Here is a 25640-nt window from a genome sequence, read left to right on the forward strand (position 1 = left end):
TCTATTCCAGATTATGGGGAGTCTCTGGGTCAGGAACCTATCCCTCCAGCATGTTTTGTTCATTGTGATGATGGATTGGGATTTCTTTAAGTGTAGCATGTCCAACAGCTCTGGGTTTGACATGGCCTTGTATGTTAACCAGAGATTGCCTCTGAGTAGACGACATATGACCGAGTATAGCTGGAGTTTTTTTAGTCGGTCAGCATAGGGCATCTGCTTTAGGCCTGTGATTCTTTTAGTGAGGTGTTTCTGTGGCCTTTACAGTTGTTGCAGATGTCTTGTGAGGTACATACCAAACGGAGCATTGTACTCTATGATTGGTCTAATGAGGGATGAGTACAGTGGGACAATGACCTCCTTTTTTCTGGGTGAAAAGCCCTTAATGATGAGGTGTGCCACATAGAAGGATTTCCTGACTGTTGTGGCGATGTGGTTACCGAAGGTGAGACCACTGTATACCTGTGTTCCTAAGTCTCTTATCACACTTTCGGTGTTTAGTGTACTGCCACCTACGTGGTAATTCATGGGTACATGGTTTTTCCCAAAGGGGATAACTAAACACTTCTTGGCATTGAGCTTGAGCCCATGGCTTTGGCACCAAGCATCTGTTTCTGTAAGGCCCTTTTGTAGAATATCCACATCATTTGGGGATTCAATAATGGCTCCCAGTTTACAGTCATCTGCGAACTTTGTTAGCCAGAGTCCCTCAGTGTTGGCCTGTACTACAGAGAAGTAAATGCCAAACAAGAGCGGTCCCAGGACTGAACCTTGAGGTACTCCACTTGTCTGGAGCTGGATTTGGAGTTGGCTACTTTTACAGTGTGGGTTCTGTCAGTAAGCCAGTTGGCAATCCATCGAGTGACGTATGGATTTATGCCCAGCTTAGTAAGTTGTTTATCTATGATTCCAGAGTGGGGAATGGTGTCGAATGTCTTGGTGAGGTCCAGATAGGCTGTGTGGACTGCCTTACCCTTCGTCGACGGCTCAGGAGACTGATTCTAAGAAGTCAATCAGGTTTAGGAGACACTATCGGCACTTCACAAACCCAAACTGGGTGGGGTCAAGTGTTTGAAGGCTGCCAATGTCTTTGTTTATAAGTTCCATGATAATACGTTCCATGGCCTTGCAGATCAAGCTCGTCAGACTGATGGGATGGTAGTTCCCAGGATCTAAGTTGGATCCCCCCTTGTCAAGTGGGATAACTGTAGCTGTGCTCTACTCAGTGGGCACAAAGCCTGAGGTGAGGTTATGATTAAACATGACATTTATGTGAGGTGCCAGTTCATTTTGTAGTTCATGTAGTACACAGCCCGTGATGTCGTCTGGTCCCATGGCTGCTGTACTCTTAGCTTTGGAGAGTGTGTTTTTTACCTGTGTGGCTGTGATTACCGGAATTTGGCAATCTTTCTGTATTGAGATGGGTCCTTTAGGGGGTGAGAGGGGGGTGAAGTTGGCACTGAATCAATCTGCCAGGATATTGGCAATGTCCTTGGGATCTGTATATTTAATGCCATTCTGTTGTAGCTCAGAGCAGATCTGGGCATTGCCATTTAGATTCTTGACATAACTATAGAATGCCTTGTGGTTGTCTTTGGAATCTTTGGCAATTTTATTTTCGTAACTAGCTTTGGAGGACTTTATGATATAATACAACAGCATGTATCCCCAAAAAAGAGGCCACTAGGCTAGTGGGACTAACTCGGCCAACAAAGGATAAATAAAATACACAAAAGTAAATAAATGGGCAGGAATGGACCCCATTCCTGAATCAGGGCACAAAAGTTTTTGATGTTTGCCAAACATAATCCTCATGATCTCATTCTTTTATAAGACTTCAAAGTTCTGGTTATAACTGAAGCCTGTCACGATAACAGTATTAATATGCCCAGATTTAAAAAAATTGAGGGTCTAAGAACTAACATTTGGGGGTAGGGGGATCAATTTATACATAATTCAGTTGTGGCCAAGTTACACACTTGCAACAACAATGGTAAAATCATCATGGCTATCTGGGAACTTCAGAACAGTAGCCACTCTAGAAAACTAATTGCTTGCTATAGGAGTACTACATTTAATCTGGATTAGCAAATAACACTCAAGATCTAAGTAGTATTTTGGATAATGTCAGCTGCATTTTGTTAGGCAACTTCAATTACTCACAAAAAAAAACTGCAGAGCTGGTGCTGGCTGTTTATTCATGAGGGAGAGTTTTTAGATATGCTTTCCTTGCATAATTTCACACAACTCCTTGATTTTCTAACACACAATAATATTTTTGACCTGCTGGTCACTGATTGTGTCAGCTGCATTCCTAAGATCACTGCCATATGCCCACTGGGTAATTCTGATCATCGTGGTTTCCAGGTATGTATCTCTTCTTCTAAAATGGCCAAAAAAGTCAGTCATTGCTCATTATAACCTCTCATCCTTGGATTGCTGAGAAGGCAAGAAAACACTTTGCCTAGTACTTTTTGTCACTGGTGATTCTACTGTATAACACACAGATACTCCCCTCATCAGGCTGGACAAGGAGAGGATAATTGCTAATTGACTATCTGGACCTAGGATCTGCAATATCACTGCACCACAAGTACCAGTATGATTTTGTCACAGTCCATGCGTGTGTAAATGACCTCAGACATACCTCACTGGAGTATATGAAAAAAGACATGGATCTCTCTGAATGTGTGTCACAGACAGGTACATGCCTTGCATTGAGTAGCATTCTACCTTTACCTAGGATGATGCCACAGTATGAAAAGAAAATGATTGATTTTAACAACTGCCTTGGTTTCTGGTATCACTCCAGGGGAATCCAATATCTATCAGTATGGGAGGACATGGTTAACAGCCCAGTATGTTTTGCCAAGGACGGTCTGCACCTGTCCCCCTACAAGCCCTCCTCACTCTAGAGAATGCAGCTGTCTGTGCTGTTACCAAGGCTTGGTTTAAACCTATAGAAAGTATTCTGGCAGTGGAAAGCTACAGTGCCTTCCACACATTTAGACCAACAGTGGCAAGGACAGGGACTAAAGGTGAAGTTCTCCTGATCTATGTTAGCAGCAAATACAACTCTAGGTTGGTTAAACAGATGAGCTCCAGGACATCATCCTATGTTCAAGTCACCATGGACAAGGTTCCTTACCATGTCCTGGCCCAACTACAGGTTGCCCTCTATGACCCACGAAGCTCAAAGCTCGAATCTTGACCTACTAGAGGTGCTCGCTATCCAACCAAATACCCTATTCATAGCAGACCTCAACTGCTCCACTAAAGACTGGAAAATGTACACTGCCTCTAATTCACAGGCACAACTTCTCCTAGACTTTATCAACATAAACATCCTGGACCAGACAGTGGACTCTCCAACCAAAGGATTAACAATATTGGACCTAGTACTCACCAATACGGGAGAGCAATGCACCTCTCCCCTCACTCCCATGTCAAGTCCTCATTGATGAAGTCAAACCACAAAGCTGTCTTCCTCAAAATAAAAATCAACCATGAAAATCCAACTAAAACTATAACAGATAGTAATTATTCTAAAGCAAATTACATCCTATTAAACAGTAATCTGTCCAAATTCACTTCTCCCCCCAAACCCCAGGAACACAGCTACCTATGCAAACATATTTGCAAAAGCCATGTCCAAACATATAAATGGCTGCATTGAGGCTGCTGTACCTACAAGAAAGTAGGCCCAGATCTAACAAAAAACACACTGGTAGAATCCTTACTTTAACAGGCTATATGACAAAACAAAAGAAATCATGGCCAAAATCGGAATAAAACAACTCTCATAGAGACAAGTGTTCTCTGATTCAACTAAACAAGAAACTAACAGGTCTAATAAAATCCAACAAATCCAATAAAGAAGTCAGGATAGCCTCCCAAGCTGAGGACAATCACTTGGCCTTCTTCAGCCATGTCATGAACCTTAAAGGTAATACTCAGCAGTGTGCAGAACTGGTGGTAAATGACACAACCTTAACAGACCAAGGTGACATAGAAAATCTACTGGCTGATAACTTTAGCTTTAACTTCACTCCTACCCCCCCCCACTACCCCCTGTGAAATTCCTTCTAGCATATCCTCCCCAACTATCAACATGGAGTAGGTCCTGGAGGCGCTTGCTAAGGCCAAAAACACTGCTTCAGTGGCCCACAACAGTAGGCCCAGTTGCCTCTTAAACAGCCTAAAAATGACTTAAGCAGGACCACTTGAGGCAACTACAGTCTCAAAACAGGTTAGATACCAAGTTAATGGAGGGCCACTATGGTCACTGCTCTTCATAAGGGTGGACCATCAACTGATCCCAGGAACTACAGACCTATTATTCTGACAATTCTAATATGCAATTCGTGGAATGAATTATCATGGTTATGTTCAACAAGGACATTGGCAACCTACAGACAATGGAGCCATCCCAGTTTGGCTACAAGTTACTGAGAGGTGATCTATGCCTGTCATACAAGACATCCTCATATCCAGCTCTGGTGGATTTCTGGCACATCCACAAGCAAAAAATCACCAGAAATACTAGACCCAAGGAGCTGAACTCTGACAGCGACATAAATGGAACATGCTGGAGGGGCCAATATGTGTCTCAAAGGATCCTCACAGTGTAGAACAAACTCCCCCATCTACATGAAACAGAGTCTCTCCATGGCCCTATTCAAAAGAAACCTTGATCATGGATGGGAAAGTGCAAATTCACCCTGTCTGGCCCCCATGTCTTTGATGGACTGAGGTCAACAGTAAGCAAATTAATCCTCAACACCCCCACCCCCCATAACCCTTAACTACCTCTTTAGTAACACATTCCACCATTCAGGCGTCCAAAGCACTCTGGGACAAAACTGGGTTGGGTAGCACAACTAGGCTTGTAAAGACCCTGGTGGTCGTTAGCCTAGTATAAACCTATGAACCTATTTAGTCATTTATATGATGTAACAAGAGCATTCACATGGTAGATGATGTTACACAGATATTATAAGAACGGGACACAAATGAGGTTTCCAGCAAAATGATATGATAAAGAAATAAAGCCTGTGGTGTATAAATAAAGTAATCACTTAGTAATGTTAAATTCTGTGTCAAGTTCCAAGGTAAAATAATACAAGTTTGCTTATAATATACATGTAGAAACTGAAACATTCAAGGTTGGTGAGAAGGTGCTGCTTTTACATACAGAAACAGATGCAGAAGAATGGAAACATAAGTAGGTCATGTGACTTATTCAAAGCCACAAACCAACTGATTGGATATATATGTGTGTGTGTATGTATATATATATATATATATATATATATATATATATATATATATATATATATATATATATATATATATATATACACACACATACACACACACACACTCAACTTCCCACTTCCCGCTCATAGCCATTAATCACAAAGCTCTCTTGATACAGCAGCCTTTTCTGAGTTTCAAATTTCCACAGTAAGTATTCAAATATTCTCTCAACTTGTCTCCATGCCTCCACAAGTTATATAAAATGATTTTCATCAGCACAGTAGTAATGGTAATAATCTACATCATATAGGACCTTTTGACTTTACTGGACTTACCAATCAGATTCAGGGAGGAATTTTCAGCTTTTTCAAATGCCACTTGGCTGTTGCCAACAACCAGTCCAACTTCGATCTGCAAGCAAAATTTCAAAAATGTGAACATTAAATACAAATATTTTACTAGAAACTTTATGGAAGCTCAATGTATACATTTCAACATTTCATGCATTCGAATCTAACTGGCCCAGTCTAATGGATACTCCTCAACTCTACCAGTGCCTCTAAACCACATTCATACTAGGCTAGTCAACAAGAGGCTGGATAACTGGATATTTTTTAAAAATGAACTTTTGAAGCTTTTCCACCATTCAGGCGTCCAAAGCACTCTGGGACAAAACTGGGTTGGGTAGCACAGCTAGCCTCCTTCCTACTGCTCAGTACTCCATAAGCGTTCTCAGCATGTACAATGACATACGTCACTTTCCCTATGGTCTACGCTAGCATCCACTGCATCTGGATTAAAGGGTATGCTCACAAACACAGTAATCATTTCTTTTTCTCCAGATAACCCCCCCCCCCAAAAAAAAAAAAAACTTTTCACCAACAAAGGAACATCTCCAAAAGAACACTAATACTGTCATACATCTTTTCTAAATGTCCTCCTATCTATGATTGGTCCATATTCATCTGTGCAACCAACAGACTAGGTTTAGGCTAGTGAACTGGGTGTCTGAGGATCAGTTCGGGGAGGGGATTCAAGTAGCCAGGAATAAGTTTACCATTTCTGGGCCGGGGGGGGGGGGGGGTGACTCGTAACACATTCACTTCATACTAGAGACCACAAACAAGTGAAGCAAGGCTCTAGGCAAAATAAGGCATTAGCAATGACACCCAATAACTGCAGGACTGCTGACTTCATCACGTGCTTTCCACTCAATAGCATTTAAGTAGGAAACACAGCATATAACTCCACTTCAGCCTCCCTGCCTGCTGGAAACATACCAAGACAGTTGTCGTCAGCCAGCAGAAGAAGAAAGAGTGTGCAGGCTAAGATGCTACACAGTAAGCAGACATGTCCAAAGAGACTAATAAGCACTGTGATTGGTATAATGGCATAAAGATCATGGAGTAATGAGACCTCAAAAGTCTCCTTAATTAAATAGTGAAAAGCACGGTCACTTGACAGCAAGAGATTCTCTGGTTTGATTCTTTGCTAAGGTGCTTTCTATGTAGAGTTTGCACATCTTTCCTACATTCATACTGTTTTTCTCCAGGTACCTTGATTTCCATTCACATCCAAAAGATGTGTACTAGGTAGACTGGCAACTCTAAAACATCTGAGTTACTGTGCAAGTGTGTGTATGTGTGTGTGTGTGTGTGTGTGGGGGGGGGCACTAAAGAAAGCTTAGGTATCTACTTCCATTCCCTGCCTGCTCATGGAAAGATTACAGGAGTTAGAAGTAACTCTAAAGCAATGGATGTAGGAACCACAAACAAGTTTTCACAGCTGGTGGAAATTATAACAATGAGGAAAATTCCAAGAAAAAAAGTTTTACCCTGTACTTCATCTGAACTTTCCACCGTCTAACAGTCTTTCGGCTTTTCCCGGTTAGGGGTCGCTACAGTGGAACTCAGGTCCGCTAATGATTGGCAGTAGATTTTTACGTGCTGGCTTGCCGGCCTAACGCACAACCTTCAACGAAGGAATGCCCATTCACGCATGTCGACACACAGAAGACGCTCTACCTGAGAATCGAACGTGCAACGTCTAACTGTGAGGCGACAACACTACCGTAGCACCACCACCACAGTCTAACAGTTCTCATATACACCTCTTTTGATGAAGCAGTGTACTCTAATCATTTGAAATCTGGTTTCCTTTCAGGTACTTAATAGAAATAAGATGTAACAGAAACATTTTAAGACTGTGCATATTAAGGTAATATATTATTTTTATACAGCCTTTGGTAAGTACCATGCAACATTTCCTGCCCTAATCTATAATGGCTGTATGTGACTACATCCTGGAGAACATTAGATCTCTAGGCAGCACACAACAGACGAGAGGGATCTTACCAGCTGTAATAATAATCTCTTATAATAAAATGACTGCAGAACTAAAATTCAAAACTCTAAAAATAAACTAAACAATCCTAGCAATTCAGTCTTCCGGGGATTTCAGAAAAAAAACATTAATTAATCAACAGCCAATAAGGTAGCAAAACAAATAAGTAGTGAACAGCCAATAAAATACCAGAAGAATAAAGTCATAAGAGCACTCCAGTTTCACTCTCAGATGAGTCCATAAAGCTGCACACAGTTCTATATTTCAGAATAAATTGGGTTTGATTTTCAATCAAGAGATGTTTTGTACCTCCACTTATTTCATAAAGTTTAATCTGATGCAAAATAGTCATCTTTAAATCCCTAATGTGTGCCTTCTGAACCTGATGAAAATGTCCAACAAATGGAATCTCCTTATTAAGATTATGTATGTTTCTGATGTGCTCCTGTTGCCTGCTTTAAAACAGCCTTTGACTTTAAGCCGCAGGACCTCAGAATGAATACCATTTCTTCACTACTACAGTTGGAATATTCCGTGGTGTTAAATCACTGTCCATTTATAAAATTTACTTCCTTAATTACATAAGGACAAGCACTATGATGACCACAGGGGAAAGTTCACTTGGAGTAATACAACTTTAATCTCCTCCTTTAAGCAGATCTTTTAAAATGACTGTTAACAAAATAATAATACTAATAATAACCCACAAGGTTTTAACCTAGAAGTGTAGATGGGGGTGGGGGCTGAAGGGGTCAGCTGCCCTAAGTGCAAAGTGTTAGGGAGGTGCAATCAGCAAATGCCGATACTATAATTGTGGTCACAGCCGAACTTTTCTAACTATTCTATCTGTAGGAAGCCATTTGCTACAGTTCAAAGAAATTCATCATCAACCCTCTTTTTCCCATTTTCTACATGGGGTTGGGGTGTTGTGTTAACTGTTGTGTTTGTTCCCTTGGAAATTAACTTGGCCAGACAAAAGAATTTCTTAACAATGGTGCAAACATGAAGATCAAATAAGAGAGAGAGTCACTGCAAATGCTTATGACCATATTTGTACGAAGAGGAGCAACATTTATGACACGAAGAAAATTATTATTATTATTTTTTTTTTCAATTCATACAGAGGATTTTTGGGGGGTGTTGAGGACTTCAAAATTGGGGAGGTCTACCTGACACCTGAAAAGCTACTCAAAGACTAACTAAACTCTTCATATAGACAGACCAATATACACACACACACAGTTACACATTTTATACACATATAGGAACACAACAGCAATGCCAGGCAATTGATCACAGGGACCATACGATCCTTTGCCATATACACCTTTAAGAAGACTCACTCAAATGTTCTTGCCTCCATTTTCAAGCACTTAATAGTGCTCATCTCCCAATCTAAGCAGGGACGGTGTAAATTTGTACTTTCTTCTACCTCTAGTGGTAACCTATACCACAGGCTCGGAAAACATTTAGTTGGAAACCTATCCCTCCAATACATTTCATTTATCTGCTGGTGTAGATTTAGATCCCTAGTGCGAGTGCTTGGAGTGACACTAATTTTGCAAAGAAATGTGAGGTCCTATAAGGTCTTTCACAGTTTAAAAAGACTGACACAAGTCATTGTGTAGCAGCTGATAGGCTACTGAGTACAAGTACAATCATACTAATCTACCATGACGGTTGAACGATTTAAGGCTTTTAGTTTTCTTTGTTAGAAATCTTTGGGGCCTTTCTAGCAGAGTGATATGCATGGATTTATACATACCAAAGGGAGCACTTTATTTGATGATGGGTCTTGACAAGGGAAAAGTACAGTGGTAGGATGAGTTCTTCATATCTTAAAAATATTCCCTTGGAAATTAATTTGGCCAGACAGAAGAATTTCCTGACTATGGTGGAAATGTGAAGGTCGAATGAGAGAGAGAGAGAGAGAGAGAGAGAGAGATTCATTACGAATGTACTCTGGGCTCTTATGACCATATCTGTCTGAAGAGCAGTGTCATTTATGACATGAGCTGGCAGCAGTTTTTTTGCCAAACACAATTGTTTTCGATACACCAGGTATGTGCATATATCAATCCTTACAGGAATTGTTTATCAGTAGATGAGCAGATAACAGTGTCAAACTTGCAGTCTTCAACAAATCTAGTGAACCACACTTCTGGGATATGGGTTGGGATAGCTGCAAAATAAATGCCAAACCAGAAGGAGGTCCAGTACCAAGCCCTGTGGTATCCCAATAGTTTCAACTGTATGTTTAGAGATGTTACTAGCAACTTTCATAATATTAGGATCTGTTGGGCAGTCAATCTGCAATGTAGCAGACAAAACATAAGTTTACATTAAATTTGTATGATTTTCCATTAATACCAGCATGGGGAATAGTGTCAAAAGCCTTGTCCGGGATAAGTACAGTGCCCAGAGTGACCACTGCCCATAACCCCCATAAACTTTTCAAATAAGCTTATTATGTTCCTGAGACAGAACTTCAAAAAAACTAAACCAAGTGGTGTCTAGATCAGTTATGCTGTCTATGCCTGCAGAATGAGTTCTAGGAGTTCTACTGCAATATATTCCATGGCTCTGCATATAAGACTGGTGACATTAATTACCTGGATTTGTAATGGGGATACCTGTGTACTGGAGTCACAGTAGCTGGCCTCTCCATATCAGGCAGAAACCCTGTGGAAAGGCTGAGGGTGAACAGTTTAAGTACAGGATCTGGCAGTTTGTACTTATCACTGAGGAGAATACAGCACAGTATGATGTCTGTTCCCATGGAAGTATTGTTTTCAGCCTTTGACTAAGATTCTAAAGTTTGTTCCAAAGTGATTCCATGGAAACTAAATTTGCAGGAATAGTGTGGATAACAATATGGTGAGGTATATTTAACACTACATTTGTCTGCTAATATTTTGACTATAACTTTGGGATCGGAATATGTGATATTACCAGTGCATTTTTGGACACAATTCCTTAATTTCCAGTTATAACTAAAGGAAGATGTACTGTTTTCTTTGATATCTATAGCATTCATATTCTGCTTTATAGTTTCTAACACTGCTCTTAAGTTTCTTGATGGCATGTTTCAGCATGGTCCAAAGATAAGATGATGGGTACTTCTTAAAATACTTCACTTTATTCCATTACTATACAGTTTATTAATATAGAAGTTCCACCAAAGTAGTTTATTCTTCAGTTTACTATTATATTTAGGGCAGTCAGATACTGACTTTTCTAAACAGCTGAACAACTTTACAACTTGCACTAGCATACTAGTATTAAAGTCTAGGAAACACCTAGCGTATCCATTTGTAGTGGTATGAATGTGCCAACCAATGCTTGGGTAACTGAAATCATCTAGAAAGAAGTTACTTGGTTTATCATTTATCTCCTTAATGATATCAAGATAATTTCCTCAAGGAAGTGTTCTACAGAAGAAAAAACTGTTGTACATACTATAAATAACTGAATATCTTGGTTGATTAAACTCAAGCTTTATAAGCAATGCTGGATGTTGGCTAATTTAGGGCACAAAGTGCGGACACACTATTACTGCCATGTGATGGCAGCAGTGAACTGTTGAAACCACTTTTAAGCCACTTTTTTGTTGTTTTTGTTTTTTTGTGAAATTTAATTTTATTCGATTTTTCAATATGTTAAAAAAGAAAAATATAAGCAATTGGTTCACCTAGCAGCCATAATATACAAAGAAAACTTATGCTAGTTAACCAAGAATAAAACAACTAAACAAACCAATTTGCAGAGTATTTAAACAGAAAGCAGCATGTATTCTGGGTACAATAACTGAATACAATAAAAAGCCAGGTCTAAGTTAGGGTAGGTCCATGACAATTTGATGTAAGCTTCTACTGATGCTTTTCAGTTAGAGGATTTTTTTACTTAACTTAGGAAACAGCCTGTATGCATTTAAATACTCAGTTATACAGAAGGAAAATGTTGCTGAGGAAATCTGCAGATTATCAGTTGTTATACAGAACTTTTCTAAAGCAGGTAGTGCTAGAAATAATAACACATTACCTTTACTTGTAAAATCCATTCCAAAACTTAAGATCAGTATTATAGCACATGATTTGTACTGGCACTAGTATGAGCCATGAGGTGTGGCTATTATGAAGAGCACTCAGCATCCCACCAGAATATCTGGTAACTGAAAAAACACTTGGAGACAAAGAACACACAGTAATTCAAAAAGTTTTACTTACTTATTTACACTTTGTTGAACAGGTTAGTCCAACTAGGACAATGGCCTCTTTTCAGAGAGACCTGAGGTGGTGTGTACACCGACGGAGTTAAAAGTGAGTAGTCAGTGAAGTAAAACAGTATATAATTTGAAAAGAAATGTAAATGAATACTATAAAGATCCGATTTGTGCAAGATGTTAGAAAAAAAATGTAAGGGGATGTGGTGCTAACTGCACAAGAGTGTCTGACTTTGTGATTATGTAGCGGAATGCCATTAACACAATATTTGCATAAAATCTTTGTACTCAGTGGGTCAAATGTTGTGGGTTTAGCTGTCCTGCACAACAGATCACTCATTTCCCCATGTGTGGCATCCTGTGAGGTTAAACAAGAACTTTTCTGATTGTGCTGTAACTGCAGCAAAAAATGAAAACATTGAGCTGAATACAGAATAAGCCTTGGTTTTGTAAGTAAAAAATATAACTAAGCAGGTTCCATATTACAAATGGATGGAGCCCTGGTATGGTACTAGTGATCACGGTTGATACGTTTAAGTAGTTGATGCCAATTCGCCCATTTGAGGGGTGCAAAGGGGCTCCTATACTAAATGCATCCTAACAGAGGCCAGTTGAACAGGATACCAGGACATCAAAGCATATACGTAGGCTGCATGGGCATGAACATGGAAACACGAATGCATTATCTACCTACAGTCCAGTACAGAACTGTAAAGGGGCAAGGAGATTAGGGGTGTGGAAAACACTTAGCAGATGGCATCCAACTCACACTATGTCCCTGGAAAATAAAACATGATTACTAATATAACACTCCCTCACCAAAATCCAAGACCCTCCCCCACCAACAATGAATGGCAAGCCTTTCAATATCACATGCCCTACCCATGGTCCCAACTTTCACCTGTATGCTGCAGTCACCATTCACATATTAGGAACACCATGGATGTGAAAGAGATTCAAAGTACACACAGTGATCTAATTTTCTTCAGATAGAGGGGCGGGGGAGCAGGACACATTGCAATGGCCATCAGATTGTGCCATATTGCTAACACCAAGAACAGCAAAACATAAAACAGTCTACTCATCACTACTCAGCAGCCACTTCCTGTGAACTCTGGCCTCTGTTCAAGGATTCTAATGCAGCAGAGATCCCTCTCCAATCCTCCTAGGAAAAAGAAAGCTACAGCTGGATGGTCAGTCCATAGCCACCTCATAGCTGAATGGCCAGTCACCATCTATTTTTGCCAACCCTCCTGTTTACATAGCTGCACACTTTTCACAATCCCAAGTTCAACATGAGTACTTTAGTGATGACACTACTAAAACAAAAGGACCTAAATGTCACAATAAATGTACAGCAATAAAGAAAAGATAGCTTGCCTTCTGTCGTTTGCCAGTGGCAGGCTCGCCTTTCAGGATGCTGGGGTCCATGGCTTCTATATCCTTTACAATCAGTCCAAACAGCTTATCATTGAAGGAGAATACCAGCTGTGAATGAGACACAGAAAGTAACAAACCATTAGTAAAGACCTAAAAATGTATTCTTAGTGCAATCATTGTACAGTTATAACAAGCAACGGCCAACACAGACAAGCAAGCTAGCAATATGAATGTTTGTTTACAGTGCAGCAAATATATTTCTTTATAATGCTAAAAATCCACACGGGTACATAAAAATCTTATAATGTAAACAGAGATACAAAACAATTACTGAAGGCAACGCCTATTACATTCATAAAGTAGGGAAGGGATATGTTATCATGTTTAAAATTAGATATTTTCAAAAACCATCAACATAATTGGATGCTACTTCCCACCTGGCCAAAACACCCCTCCACTAGAAAACCTCCTCAGCTGGTCTACCCACCATCTCCCCCAAGAAACTATAATTTTAGGTGATTTCAATATTGACTGGCAATCCTGTTCTGGCAACCATCCAACCCATCATGTAAACCTTCATGGTTTCACCCAACTAGTCCAGTCGCCAACCAGGATAAATAAAAACTCCAGAACGCACACTACCCAAGATTGGATACTAGTCAGTAAGAGCCCCCAGTCATATATAACAGGCTGCTTATCAAGCCTCAGTGATCACTCCCCAACATTCCTACTCAAAAAATACCTACACAAAGCTAAACCTGTCATCTACCGTCAAATACATAAAAAACTAAACTTTAACCCACTCACATTCATCTCATCGCTCAAAGAATGTAACTGGCATCCTCTAAAGTACCTCAGTCTTGATGACGGAGTTGAATTTTTTAATACTACCTTCCTGAGCATCCTTAATTACCATGCCCCCATAAGACTTTCCAGAACCAAAGGACAACCCTCCCCATGGCTACAGAAAACCACTAAGTCAGAAATGAAAAACAGGGATAAAGCCTGGGAGCACTGGCGCAAAACCAAAACCCCCTCAACTAGACAGAAATTCCTAGAACTACGCAATGCAGTCAAAAAGCTAATAAAACAGGACAAATTCCAATACAACCAGTCTGCCCTAGACTCCTCCCAACACAGCCCCAAACAATTCTGGCCCTCCATAAACTCCATCCTCCACCCAGGTAAAGTCAGTACCCCTCCTCCTAACATCCCTCACTCCTCCGAAAATACTGCTACCTCATTCAACACACTTCACACAAACCATACTATCACTAGCTAAACAACACAACCCCCCTCCCCTCCAACCCACACCTTCAACTAGTAATCTCCCCACTGCCTTCTCTTTTTTCCTGTACTTACCTCCAACATAAAAAAACTCTTAACTAAACTTAAGCCCACCAAATTAGCAGCAGACAACCTCCCAAGTGAATACCTACAAACTGCAGCTGATGCTCTAGCCTACCCAGTATCCATCTTGATTAACCGATCTCTGTCAGAAAGTTATGTTCCCACACTATGGAAAGTATCACATATAATTCCCCTCCACAGAACTAACCAATTACCACCACATAGCTATTCTCTCTCCACTCTCCAAAATACTAGAGATGCATTCACTCTCAGGTCTCAGACTACCTCCTTACTAACAACCTCCTTTCCAATACTCAGCATGGTTTCCGACCAAACCATAGCACTACCACTGCCTTACTCTCCTTTACTAACACTATCCTTCAGCATAAAAACAATGACTCCTCTGCTACTTTACTAGACCCATCTAAAGCATATGACATTGTCCCACACAAACAACTCATCTCTGACCTCAATAACCTATCCTTCTCTCAATCAGTCACCAACTGGTTTCAGAGTTACCTGTCTGACCGCCAACAATCCGTTGTCTGGCAGAATGACTTATCTCCCCAACTACCTGCCTCTATAGGGGTTCCCCAAGGATCCATCCTTGGACCCCTACTCTTCTCTATTTTCACCAATAATCTAGCCTCTGCCACCAAACATGGCACACTCATACAATACGCAGATGACTCAACCATCATCTGCTCAGCCCAGTCCCTACCCAAACTGCAAAACGTCACACAGGAAGCCTTTTCCTCTGTTGAAACTTGGTTATCCAATGCCCAATTAATACTCAACCCAAACAAAACTATACTATTCCTCTTCAAACCCACCAAAGATACTCAAAACAACTCTCACTTTAACATCACAGCAAAAGACATCACCACTATACACCCAACAGAACACACCAAATTGCTAGTAGTGGAAATAGACAAATTAAAATTTGACATTCACATATCCATGACCATAAAAAAAGTCCACAAAAAACTAGGAGCGTTATACAGAAATAAGCAACTACTCACCAAAGCTGCAAAGATTTCTGCAGCAAATTCCCACCTTATCTCCACCCTACTTTATGCCTCTCCAATATATACCAACCTAAGGTAATGTGATCTAAACAAGCTAGAGACCTGCTACAACAAAATTGCCAAATTCGCCACAGGGGCATCCAACCGTAGTCACCGCTGTCTCTCACTTGCTGAACTGGGCTGGCTTGAACTCCCTCACCTCCTTCAATGGTATCAACTCTCACTCGCCCACCAACTAGTCAACCATCCACTAAATGCCCCATCCCTCCAGAAACTACTCCAACCCTATCGCACCACCAGACCACTAAGATCCAGCAACAAAAATCCCTTGCAGATCACTAAAGCCAATAACTCTGCTGGTGAAGCACTATTCTCTTGCGCCATAGCCAAATTATGGAACTCCCTCCCACCCACAATTACCTCTGTACCATCATGCACCCACTTCAAAACTTTACTAAAAGTGCACCTAAAAACATGCTAGCTATGCCCTTGCAACTCCCATTCTATTATCACCCACCCCATCCAACCACTACCTTTCTTTCCACCCCACTAACTACCTTGATTATAGCAAGCTCGGATGCTCATAAGCCTACTACTTATTAAACAGCAGGAACTTCTTATTGTAACAATTGTTAATGTCTGTTATGTACTTCACAGATAAAGATTCTAGTTGTCTACTGATGTACTATGTTCTTCATCTGTAACTATGTTTGTAATTAATTGCTGTGTTAATCAAATTGTTAATCGCTATGTAAATCCAATGTAACTACTGTTTGTATATTTTAACTGTGGAGCTTTTCTCCCCGGGCCTCCGCTGAAAATGGACCTACATCCAGTCGGACACTCCCGGTCAACAAATGTAAATAAATAAATAATATTTTCAAATGTTAAACACATGAAAAGCAGAATGGGAACACAACAAGCCAAAACAATTAACCCTAATATTAAACATTAAAGGGCACACGGCTATCAAGGTAAATTGTTAGGTCACATAAATAAAGGTTACATATCACTTGAATGCGTGAGCATATGTATGTCGTAAGTGATGTTTCTGGTGTAAAAAAAAAAGGGCAGGAATTGAATAACAAACATTATACTTCACATATATTGCTATACATCATATAATCTAAGCAACATTACAATTTAATTTGCTTAACAAGAAACATCTTTATTAAGCCATCACTTACCACATAAGCAATCTATATATATATATATATATATATATATATATATATATATATATATATGGTTCTACCTCACTTCAACGACACGCCGGAACATCGACAGGGAAATCGCGAGCCCCAGAAGATCGACAGCGCAGAAGACCGACGCGACGGGACCTAGAAGATCGACAAGCAGAAGACCGACCCAACGGATGAAAGCACCGACGCCGAGGATGCCGAAATGGGAAAAGGCTGTGTAAGTATGCGGTAGTGACGGACGTTAGGGTGCGAGTAAGGTAAGTGTGGATAGGGGTGGGTTAAGTGAGTTAGGGTTAGGAGCGGTCAGGTAAGTGTGCGGTAGTGATTGTGTTTGGGTTAGGGGCGGATAAGTGAGTTAGGGTTAGGAGCGGGTCAGGTAAGTGTGCGGTAGTGATTGTGTTTGGGTTAGGCGGATAAGTGAGTTAGGTTAGGGAGCAGGTCAGGTAAGTGTGCAGTGACGGACCTTAGGGTTAGGGTTTGGGTTAGGGTTGTAGGTAGTTGTGTATGTGAGGTTTAGTGTGGGTTTGTAGGGATTTTGGTGTGCCTGTGTTGTGTATGTGGTTTTTGGACGGGGAATGTGTTTTGTTTGTTGATTGTGGTGTGTGAAGTGTATGAGGTTTCGTGTTTGTGTACCGTCGGTTATTTCGTTGTCGGGCATGTGGAATTTCGTGTTTTTGTACTGTCGGTTATGTGGTTTTGGTGATTGCGTTTTCGGTGTTTTGGTGTTTCGTTTATGTGAGGTAAAACCATATATATATATATAAACAAACCACACTGGCACAATCCTAGTTGCAAGCATTTTACATCAGAAACCATACTGACACACTCCCAGGTGCAGATATTATACATCACTTATAATCTACCCAATCATTTTCAGTCAAACATTACATAGCTCATTCAAGTCCTGCCTTCTGTTAAACCTCATTACTCCCCTATATGTATTGTTCCCATAATTCCTATTTTTTCCTATGTAGTTTACTCCTACCCTTTTCTAAAGATCTCAGTTCCAGTTGTTTCATCTCTGTCACTATATTCACTACTTCGAATAAAGTTGGTGTAGATTTTGATTTCCATTATCTAGTAATTGCTTTTTTGTCACCCACCATAATTATACACAGCAAGGGCTTACCAAGTTTAAGCAATTCCTATTCTCTATCATAATTCAGAAAAATCATCTCCCTCGTTACACCAATCCACCCACCCAGCAGCTCTGACAGTGCATCCTACAGGGAATCCTTAAAGTCCGCCAACTCGTCGCATTCCTAGAAAATATGTTCCCAAGTACCTCTTTCCTCCCTGTCACACTGCCAGCATTTGCTGTCCACCTGAGGAAAAATTCTTTGGAGTCTACTTGGAGTATGAAATATCTAGGTAAACATTTCTAAGCAAAAATCCTAAATCTTCTAGATTTTTTGCATTTTTGGGAGACTTGCATATATCCTCAAATTGTTTCTTAGGAAATTGTTTATCCAAACTCTCTTCCCAATCCTTTCCAACCTGCTCTGATTGATTCGTATAGTTATCATGCAATATTTTATATGCTCTACTAATTATTCCTTTTTTAATGGCAGCTTCTGTTCTACATTCAAGTAAAAACTCTATCAGTGTTGGTGTTTCATTTAGGACCCCCCCTACTTCTTTCTCTTTGCCTATACTCTGATATCAATCCTTTATATGGAAGGCAAACTCTAACCTGCAGACTAAATAAATTATTGGCCTCTTCCCATTCTATTACCTTCCAGATCTTTATCAGTTTTTCCCTCCTAGCTTCCAGATTTCCACAGGAATGCCATCCATTCCTGGGAAATTTCCTGTAAAATGGTTTTATATATATATATATATATATATATATATATATATATATATATATATATATATATACATACATATCACAATTATCTCGTTTTCTCCTATCCTAACCGTTAGCAATTGGGCCTCATCTACCTGTAACCTTCGCATATTTAATTGCTCCATAAAAATTTACATTTGTATCTTTTCTTGATTTCCATATTTCTCTGCTTTATACAGGCTTTCACAGAATTAACAAAATATTTCTAATACCGCTACAGGATCTGTTGTTACCTTCCTTGTTATAGGCTCCCTAAGCTTAGCAACAGCCCTTTCTACTTTCTTTCGTTGTGCTAAAAATTTTTGTGCTCTGCTGTTATCAAAAAACAGTTGCTTAACAGCAAACTTTCTAAACTTGTGCATATTACTGAGGTAATCTCTTATGTTCTGCTTAGCATTCTGCATTTGATCATCTTCTTGTTCTATGAGATTCCCCCTCTTCTGCAATACTTTAACATTTGTCAGTCCCTCTAAATAATTCTTGTTACTTCTTAACCATAGATCCCTTTCTTTTATTTCCATCCTATTTTTAAAACCCACCTTAATTGTATCCTACTCACTAGCTATATTTTCAGAAGAAATTTCTGTCCTCTCTAACAGCCCCTTAATAATCTCCACTGCTAATTCCTTAAATTCCTCTCTTTTCAACAGACAGGTGGGAAAGTACCAGTGTCTCATTTTTATTTCATGACCCTGTGTTTTTATTTTAGTTATTATTGGTGCATGATCTGAAATAGTCATTGTGTGCATATCAAGACCTTCAATTAAATGCGCATGTTCCTGTGAAATGTAAATTCTGTCTAGCCTAGCCCAGTTTTTTATATCTTGGGGAATAATACGTATATTCACTCCAAGCTCCTGTTACTGAATTCACATCTTCCATGCCAAATACTTTCATAAATGTCTTCAAAAATCTACCCTCCTTTGTTATACTTTCCCTTCTAGGCCTCCCAGATACATCTTCACTGTTGCAAATCACATTCAAGTCTCCACCTATAAGTAATATTCCTTGCTGAAAACTGATTATTTCTCCCAGAATATTCTTAAGCTCCATTATAGCAGTTTTAGGTAGAATATAAATACATGCCAGTGTAATTCTCCTCCCTTGCCAGTAGCCCCTTTGCACTACAAATCTGCCATTATATTTTATCCTCTATCAGTATTGCAGCTCCTCTTGCAATAAACATACGTATTCCTCTTTTCCTTTGTCCCAGGTATTCTGATGAATAATCATCCTGAAAATCTTTCTTTATCAAATTCATATGTTCAGTTCTTTCCAAGTGTGTCTCCTGTAACATAGCTATTTGCACTCTACATTTTAAAATGCAATTCACTACTCTTTCTTTTTTGTATTTATCCATGAGATCGTTGACATTTAAAGACATTATAGAAAGGATCACTGCATTAAAACATTTTTATTCCCACCTTTTATGTATAACACCTTTTTGGATAATGTCTAGTTCCAGCTTTTGTGTTACATGCACACGCTGTTTGACACGTTGAACTTTTACACAGTTGTTTCTTGTCATACCCATTTGAGTCACATCTTACAAAACTTTTTGTTTTATTGAAAGTCCTCAAAAAAAAAACACATCCCCAATACCCCCCATAAAACCTATTAACTTAAACACACAAAACTATGTACATCTTCAAACAGTGACATTTTAGCTGCCTAATAGGAGCAAAAGCATCAAACTGACAGCCACACTCACACACTTTAGTTCACCTAAAAGGAAGGTTAAACATGCTAAAATGCATGGTGCAGCCTGTGGTTCTACTAAGTGTTAATTGGTTTTGTCTTTTCTTTATAGCGCTCCCAGCTGGGAAAACCCTTGAATGCTTTCAAAGAACATTATATCCTAGCCAATTTCTCTTCAGTTTTCTTTTCTTTTAACCAATCACTCTTCACCAGCATGTAGCTGGTTTCTCTTTATCAGATTGTCTCCATGGAGACACAAGAACCAAGCAGCCAGTTTCCCTTTATCAGACTGTTTCCATGGAAACATGATAACCAGCTGCAGAATTGCTACTTAGCATACATTTATTTGCTAGAAAAAAGCCTCATAATATTCAATATTCTTTTTCATTTACTTGCTCACTCTTACAATTTGTTACCAAATCAGTCCAAGGTCCTTAATCCAGTCAATTCTCCACATAACAATGAGAAAAACACATTAATTTTTCTTTTGTCATGCTCTTTTAACCAGCTTTTTTATTGCACTGCTTACATTTCTTAAAAATGAACAAGAAAGAAGGGAGAAAGGAAAATAAACAGCAGCACCTGTTTACAATCCCCATTAACACTTAAAAATAACTGAGAAAACTTTGCTTTATAGCAAGCAAAGAAAACCATACACCATAAAAAGTACTAGTACGAAAAACAGTCTTTACTTAGTTAACTTTCTCTCTCCTCTTCCCTTCCCCAAAGCATTTCTGAACATAAATGACATGAAGTAGGGCATATGCTTTAGAGTCCCCCACAAGTCCAACAAATTCTGAAAAAGTCCAATATTTCCATATTTTCTTGTTCTGTCATATTTCACACATATAATTATTGCATTGTACTCCCACATTAAGTTACTGGTTTTATTGCTGTTCATCTCCATCTTCCAAATCCAGTCTCTGCTTCATTTCCAACATACTCTTAGTCAACTCTCATGCTCCCTTCCTCCACTGGAAAAAGTTTCACAGGTATGGTTCACTCTGAGACTTTTATTACCAGAAGAACAAGAAGCAGAATCTCTTTCTGTTTCATAGGTCACTTCTTCTTGAACAAACTTTTGTATTTCCTCCTTAATATGTACTTCATCAAAAAATGATTTTGTCCCTCCAGGGAAGAATACTTTGAAGACAGCTGAGTACAGCAATTTGAGTCTCATATCTGTGTCTCGACATTCCCTGAATAGTGGAATAAATTTAACAAAATATACCAGTACAAATATGCTTAAGGAGACAAATATCGCATTGTGCAAAACGAAGGTAAACTAGATCAACAAGAAAATCACAATGGAATAATGCAGACTAAAAGGCACCACAAAAGAAAATAAAAACACTACTAACTTATTAGCAAAGGTGCACAAATCACATATGGTAAGCGCTTTCATGTCAGCTCATCAGACAATATAAAAGAGTCAAATGTCACCATTTTAGGAAAAAATCTAATTTAAACTTGCTAATTAATGCAAATGAAAAACAATTAAAATGACATAAAAATAAGAAATACAAAGATGTGAACTCTCAATAAAATATATGGTAATAGTACAAGATCAAGACCTCAAACTGCTTCCTTTTAACACAGGTTTCAGGGATGCCTTTTCATTCAAGTACTTCACTTGCTCAGCTTTTAGCCTAATTCTTCTTCTTCTTTCGGCTTTTTCCCGGTTAGGGGTCGCCACAGTGGATCACCTGTCCGCTCATGATTGGCAGTTGAGTTTTTACAGTTTCGAGTTGTTAGACTGGTGCCCAACCTTCCACAGAAAGTACACACATGCACGCACGCACTCACACCTAGGGCCAATTTAGAGTGTCCAATCCACCTAGATCATGTCTTTGGGATGTGGGAGGAAACCGAAGCACCCAGAGGAAACCTACGCGACCACAGGGAGGATATGCAGACTCTGCACAGAAGGCACCCCAGCTGAGGATTGAACCGGAGAACCTCTTGCTGTGAGGCGACAATGCTAACCGCTGCACCACCACAGCCGCCCTCAGCTTTTAGCCTAATAATCCATTTTAATTCCCTGGTTTCATTCACTGTCTTAATATCACCACCACGTGGACTAGGTTTTAAAATATCTAAGACTAAAAAATTTAAATTATGTAGTGCACTAGTATTAACAACATGTTTAGATAAAGCATTATGCATGGAACATGTCCTAATGTTATATAGATGTTCCCTTATTCTGTCTTTCAGCATTCTGTCAGTTTTCCCCGATATAGAATGTCCTGCACAATAGACAATGGGCTAAATATACTATGTGTGGTGTACAACAATCAGCATTAATCTTAAATATGAACTTGCACCCTGTTGGATGTTCAAAATAATAACTAATATTCTCTCTTGGATAACACATCATCTTTAAAGACTGCTTGTTTTTTTAATCAAAAATACGGTGTCTCTCCCACAATATCTTTTACCTTAGTATCTACCATCAAGATGTTCCAATGTTTTTTAATTATTTCCATGATCCCTGTTAGAAAAATATGTATTAGTAATATGCATTAAGCATTCGAGGTTTAAAAGGGTTAATACATTTATTTTGTTCACACTGCATGAATCTGCACAGCTATTAGAAACTTAACAAGAAGCATTTGATTTCTGCTAATGTCAGCAAATAACAAAAAGTGTTTCATTTCTACTAGTGTCATGAGACTTAACAAAGAGTTATTGATTTTCTGCTTATGCCATGAGAAAGTACACAGCTGTTAGAAGCTTTGATAAGGAGCACAATGGATGCTTGAAAATATAAACCGTAGTCAACATTACTTGTACCTAAGCTAGAAATGTACCTTGAATCTAGGCAAAATGTAACACATATATTAGAACTGCACAATTGAAGAATTGAAAGTTTGTTTTTCCTCAAATGTTTTGTAAATCAGCAGTTATTCTCAACTAGTCAGCAATTAGTCTAGTAACATTTTTTGTAGAACAATACAGAAAGCTGTGTCTAACTACGTCAGCAATAGAAGTAACATTTCTGTGTAACATGGAAAGAACTGTATAAAAATGCCATACTAATTATTAATGTTCAGACAAATCATTCTGCCTGCATGCTTTGTCTCCTTGCTGCAAGTTAATAAAGGGTGCCATACTTGAACCTTACGTGAAATGGTCTTTGAAGTTTTTTCCTTTGACAGATTGGTCCTTCGGACCATAACCCTCTCTTCACCTCGGATCAGACGGGCCAGGTGGTTGAAACCGTACGGGGAAGAAACCAAATCGGTTCTTATTTGAAAAGCCCTCCGACTGAATTGTTGTTCAAAAGAGGCCAGCCACTTTCTGATCTGCGACTGAAGGACGGGTCTCTGCTTATCAGGTGATCAATCACGTAGGCTTAGGTAAGGTGAATCTACTTTTCCTGTTTTCTGTTTTAGATCAGGGACTAGATTTGTATTGTTTTTGTCAAGACTGTATTTTTGCTTACAAGTCAGGGACAGAAAAGATTACTGTCTTGTCATAGATCAGAAAAAACAGAATAAGTAGGTAGTCATTCTGAAGAAATTATAACAAAATCCATGGTACCACGTTAAAAATAAGAGAAGTTACGTAATGATCAAAAGGGTAGAACAAAATGGGTAATAATTGCACAAAAAGACCCCAAAATCCACCGTTAACAGAAGACGCAAAATACATGCAGTCGCAGCGCGCCGACAATATTAAATATTATTCAAAATGGGTTAATAAATATGAATTCGACGGAAAATTAGAAAAATCCTCGTTATCAAACTTGTCAAACAGCTCAAAACCGATTCCAAAGGTCGGGTAAAAAAGCAACGCAAATTAGGAATTCCTCAGGCACACAGGTGGATTGAGGAAGTAAACCGTAGGGAACAAAAGAACAAAAATTCAAAAACAATGTTTTTACACAAGGAGGACAATAACTTAGTAATAGCATCAGCACCTCCACCTCCCTTACCAGAATATGAAGCAAGTGAACAGGTTAGTCCACCCCCATGATATCCTGTGGTCACTGAAGAAAGAGGCATTATGAAAATAAAACCGTATATTAAAGATCCCATCGGGACCAGGTCTCGAACAAGGGCAGGTAACGCAAATGAAGGCATTGAGTTATGTCAAATGGTTAAGAATTCACGATCTATGAGTGAAGAAGAAATATGCCCACTTATAGAAGTACCCAACCCTCAGGCAGGTCAGGACAATCAAGACCCAACTATTTTAGTGTATAGACCTTGGACTCCAGAAGATATCCGGAAAGCCACTGAGGGAATTCCCCATCCGAAAGTTAATTTTAGAAAATTCTCAGAAGATTTGCAAGGAATGAGGCTGAGTTATAACTTAAATGAAGAAGAGGTAGAAAAAGTAGTTAGACAAATTGTGGGTCCAGATTGGCACATGATTAGTGGCAACTGGAATCCCCGTGATCCCCGTGACGCTGCACAAAGACCCCTCCCACATAGCGCAGAATTAGACAACAGAGTAAAAGGTCTTACAGACCGCATCTCTGAAAAATGGAAGCCTAGGGCAGACTGGACTTGCATTAATCAATGCATCCAACAAGAAGGTGAAACTATTGACTGGTATTATGCCAGAGTATTAGAATGTTTTAACAACCACTGTGGAATGCAGGTTCCTGAAGATCAAACACAAGATTCCCCATATGAACAGCAGTTAAAGAATGCATTTTTAAAGGGGAGTATTGCACCTATAGGCAGTTTTATTACAAAACACATGGTAGACCATCGTACAAGCAGGTTACAGTCATTACTTGAATATGCTAGGCATGCCAAAAGGCATTTTAATAGCAAAAAGAAAAAGAAAGCTCAAGTATTTTCTGTAGAAGATGGAGCAGAAGTCTATGTAGTACAATCCGGGAAAAAGGGCAAGAAAAATGCACAGGGAAACAAACAATCTGATCAACGATCAGAGGACTTTGAAGGGTGAAAGAAAAGGGGTGAATGTTTTAAATGCGGTAAAAAGGGACACTTGGCAAAGGATTGCAGGAAAAACAAGAAGGCAATCACGGAAGACAAGGAGGGTGAGGACTGACTATAAGGTAGTCAGGAATCACTAGAAGGGGATAGCGAAGAAAGGACAAATAAGAATGCGATAGAGGGAGTAGAGGATGTGACAGAAGAGATAGAGGAAGTGCAAGAAGTTAGTGACAATGAAGAAAATGAAATATTAGACCTAGCTTTATTGAGCTTGGAGCTCTATTTAGCAGACACGAAACCAGAAGTTACACTCTTGGTAGAAGGGAGGGAAGTCAAATTCTTGTGCGACTCATGGGCATCACGGACCCTGATACATCCCTCCAAACTACCAGAAAACAT

The 25640-nt window shown here is 39.3% G+C and overlaps 1 protein-coding gene across 1 annotated transcript in view; it reads right to left on the bottom strand.

Annotated features, from left to right (window-relative positions):
- The window catches only part of NSF (N-ethylmaleimide sensitive factor, vesicle fusing ATPase), a 1516106-nt gene that overhangs the window by 728589 nt on the left and 761877 nt on the right, over positions 1–25640 (bottom strand). The window contains exons 6-7 of the mRNA XM_044055231.1: positions 13202–13309; positions 5592–5667 (exon numbers count right to left, since the gene is read on the bottom strand). Coding sequence (XP_043911166.1) covers positions 5592–5667; positions 13202–13309 — 184 coding nt within the window. The remainder of the gene's footprint in view (positions 1–5591; positions 5668–13201; positions 13310–25640) is intronic.

This window comes from Protopterus annectens, chromosome 13.part0 (assembly GCF_019279795.1).
Source record: "Protopterus annectens isolate FY-2018-M chromosome 13.part0, PAN1.0, whole genome shotgun sequence".
Taxonomy (NCBI): Eukaryota; Metazoa; Chordata; order Ceratodontiformes; family Protopteridae; genus Protopterus; species Protopterus annectens.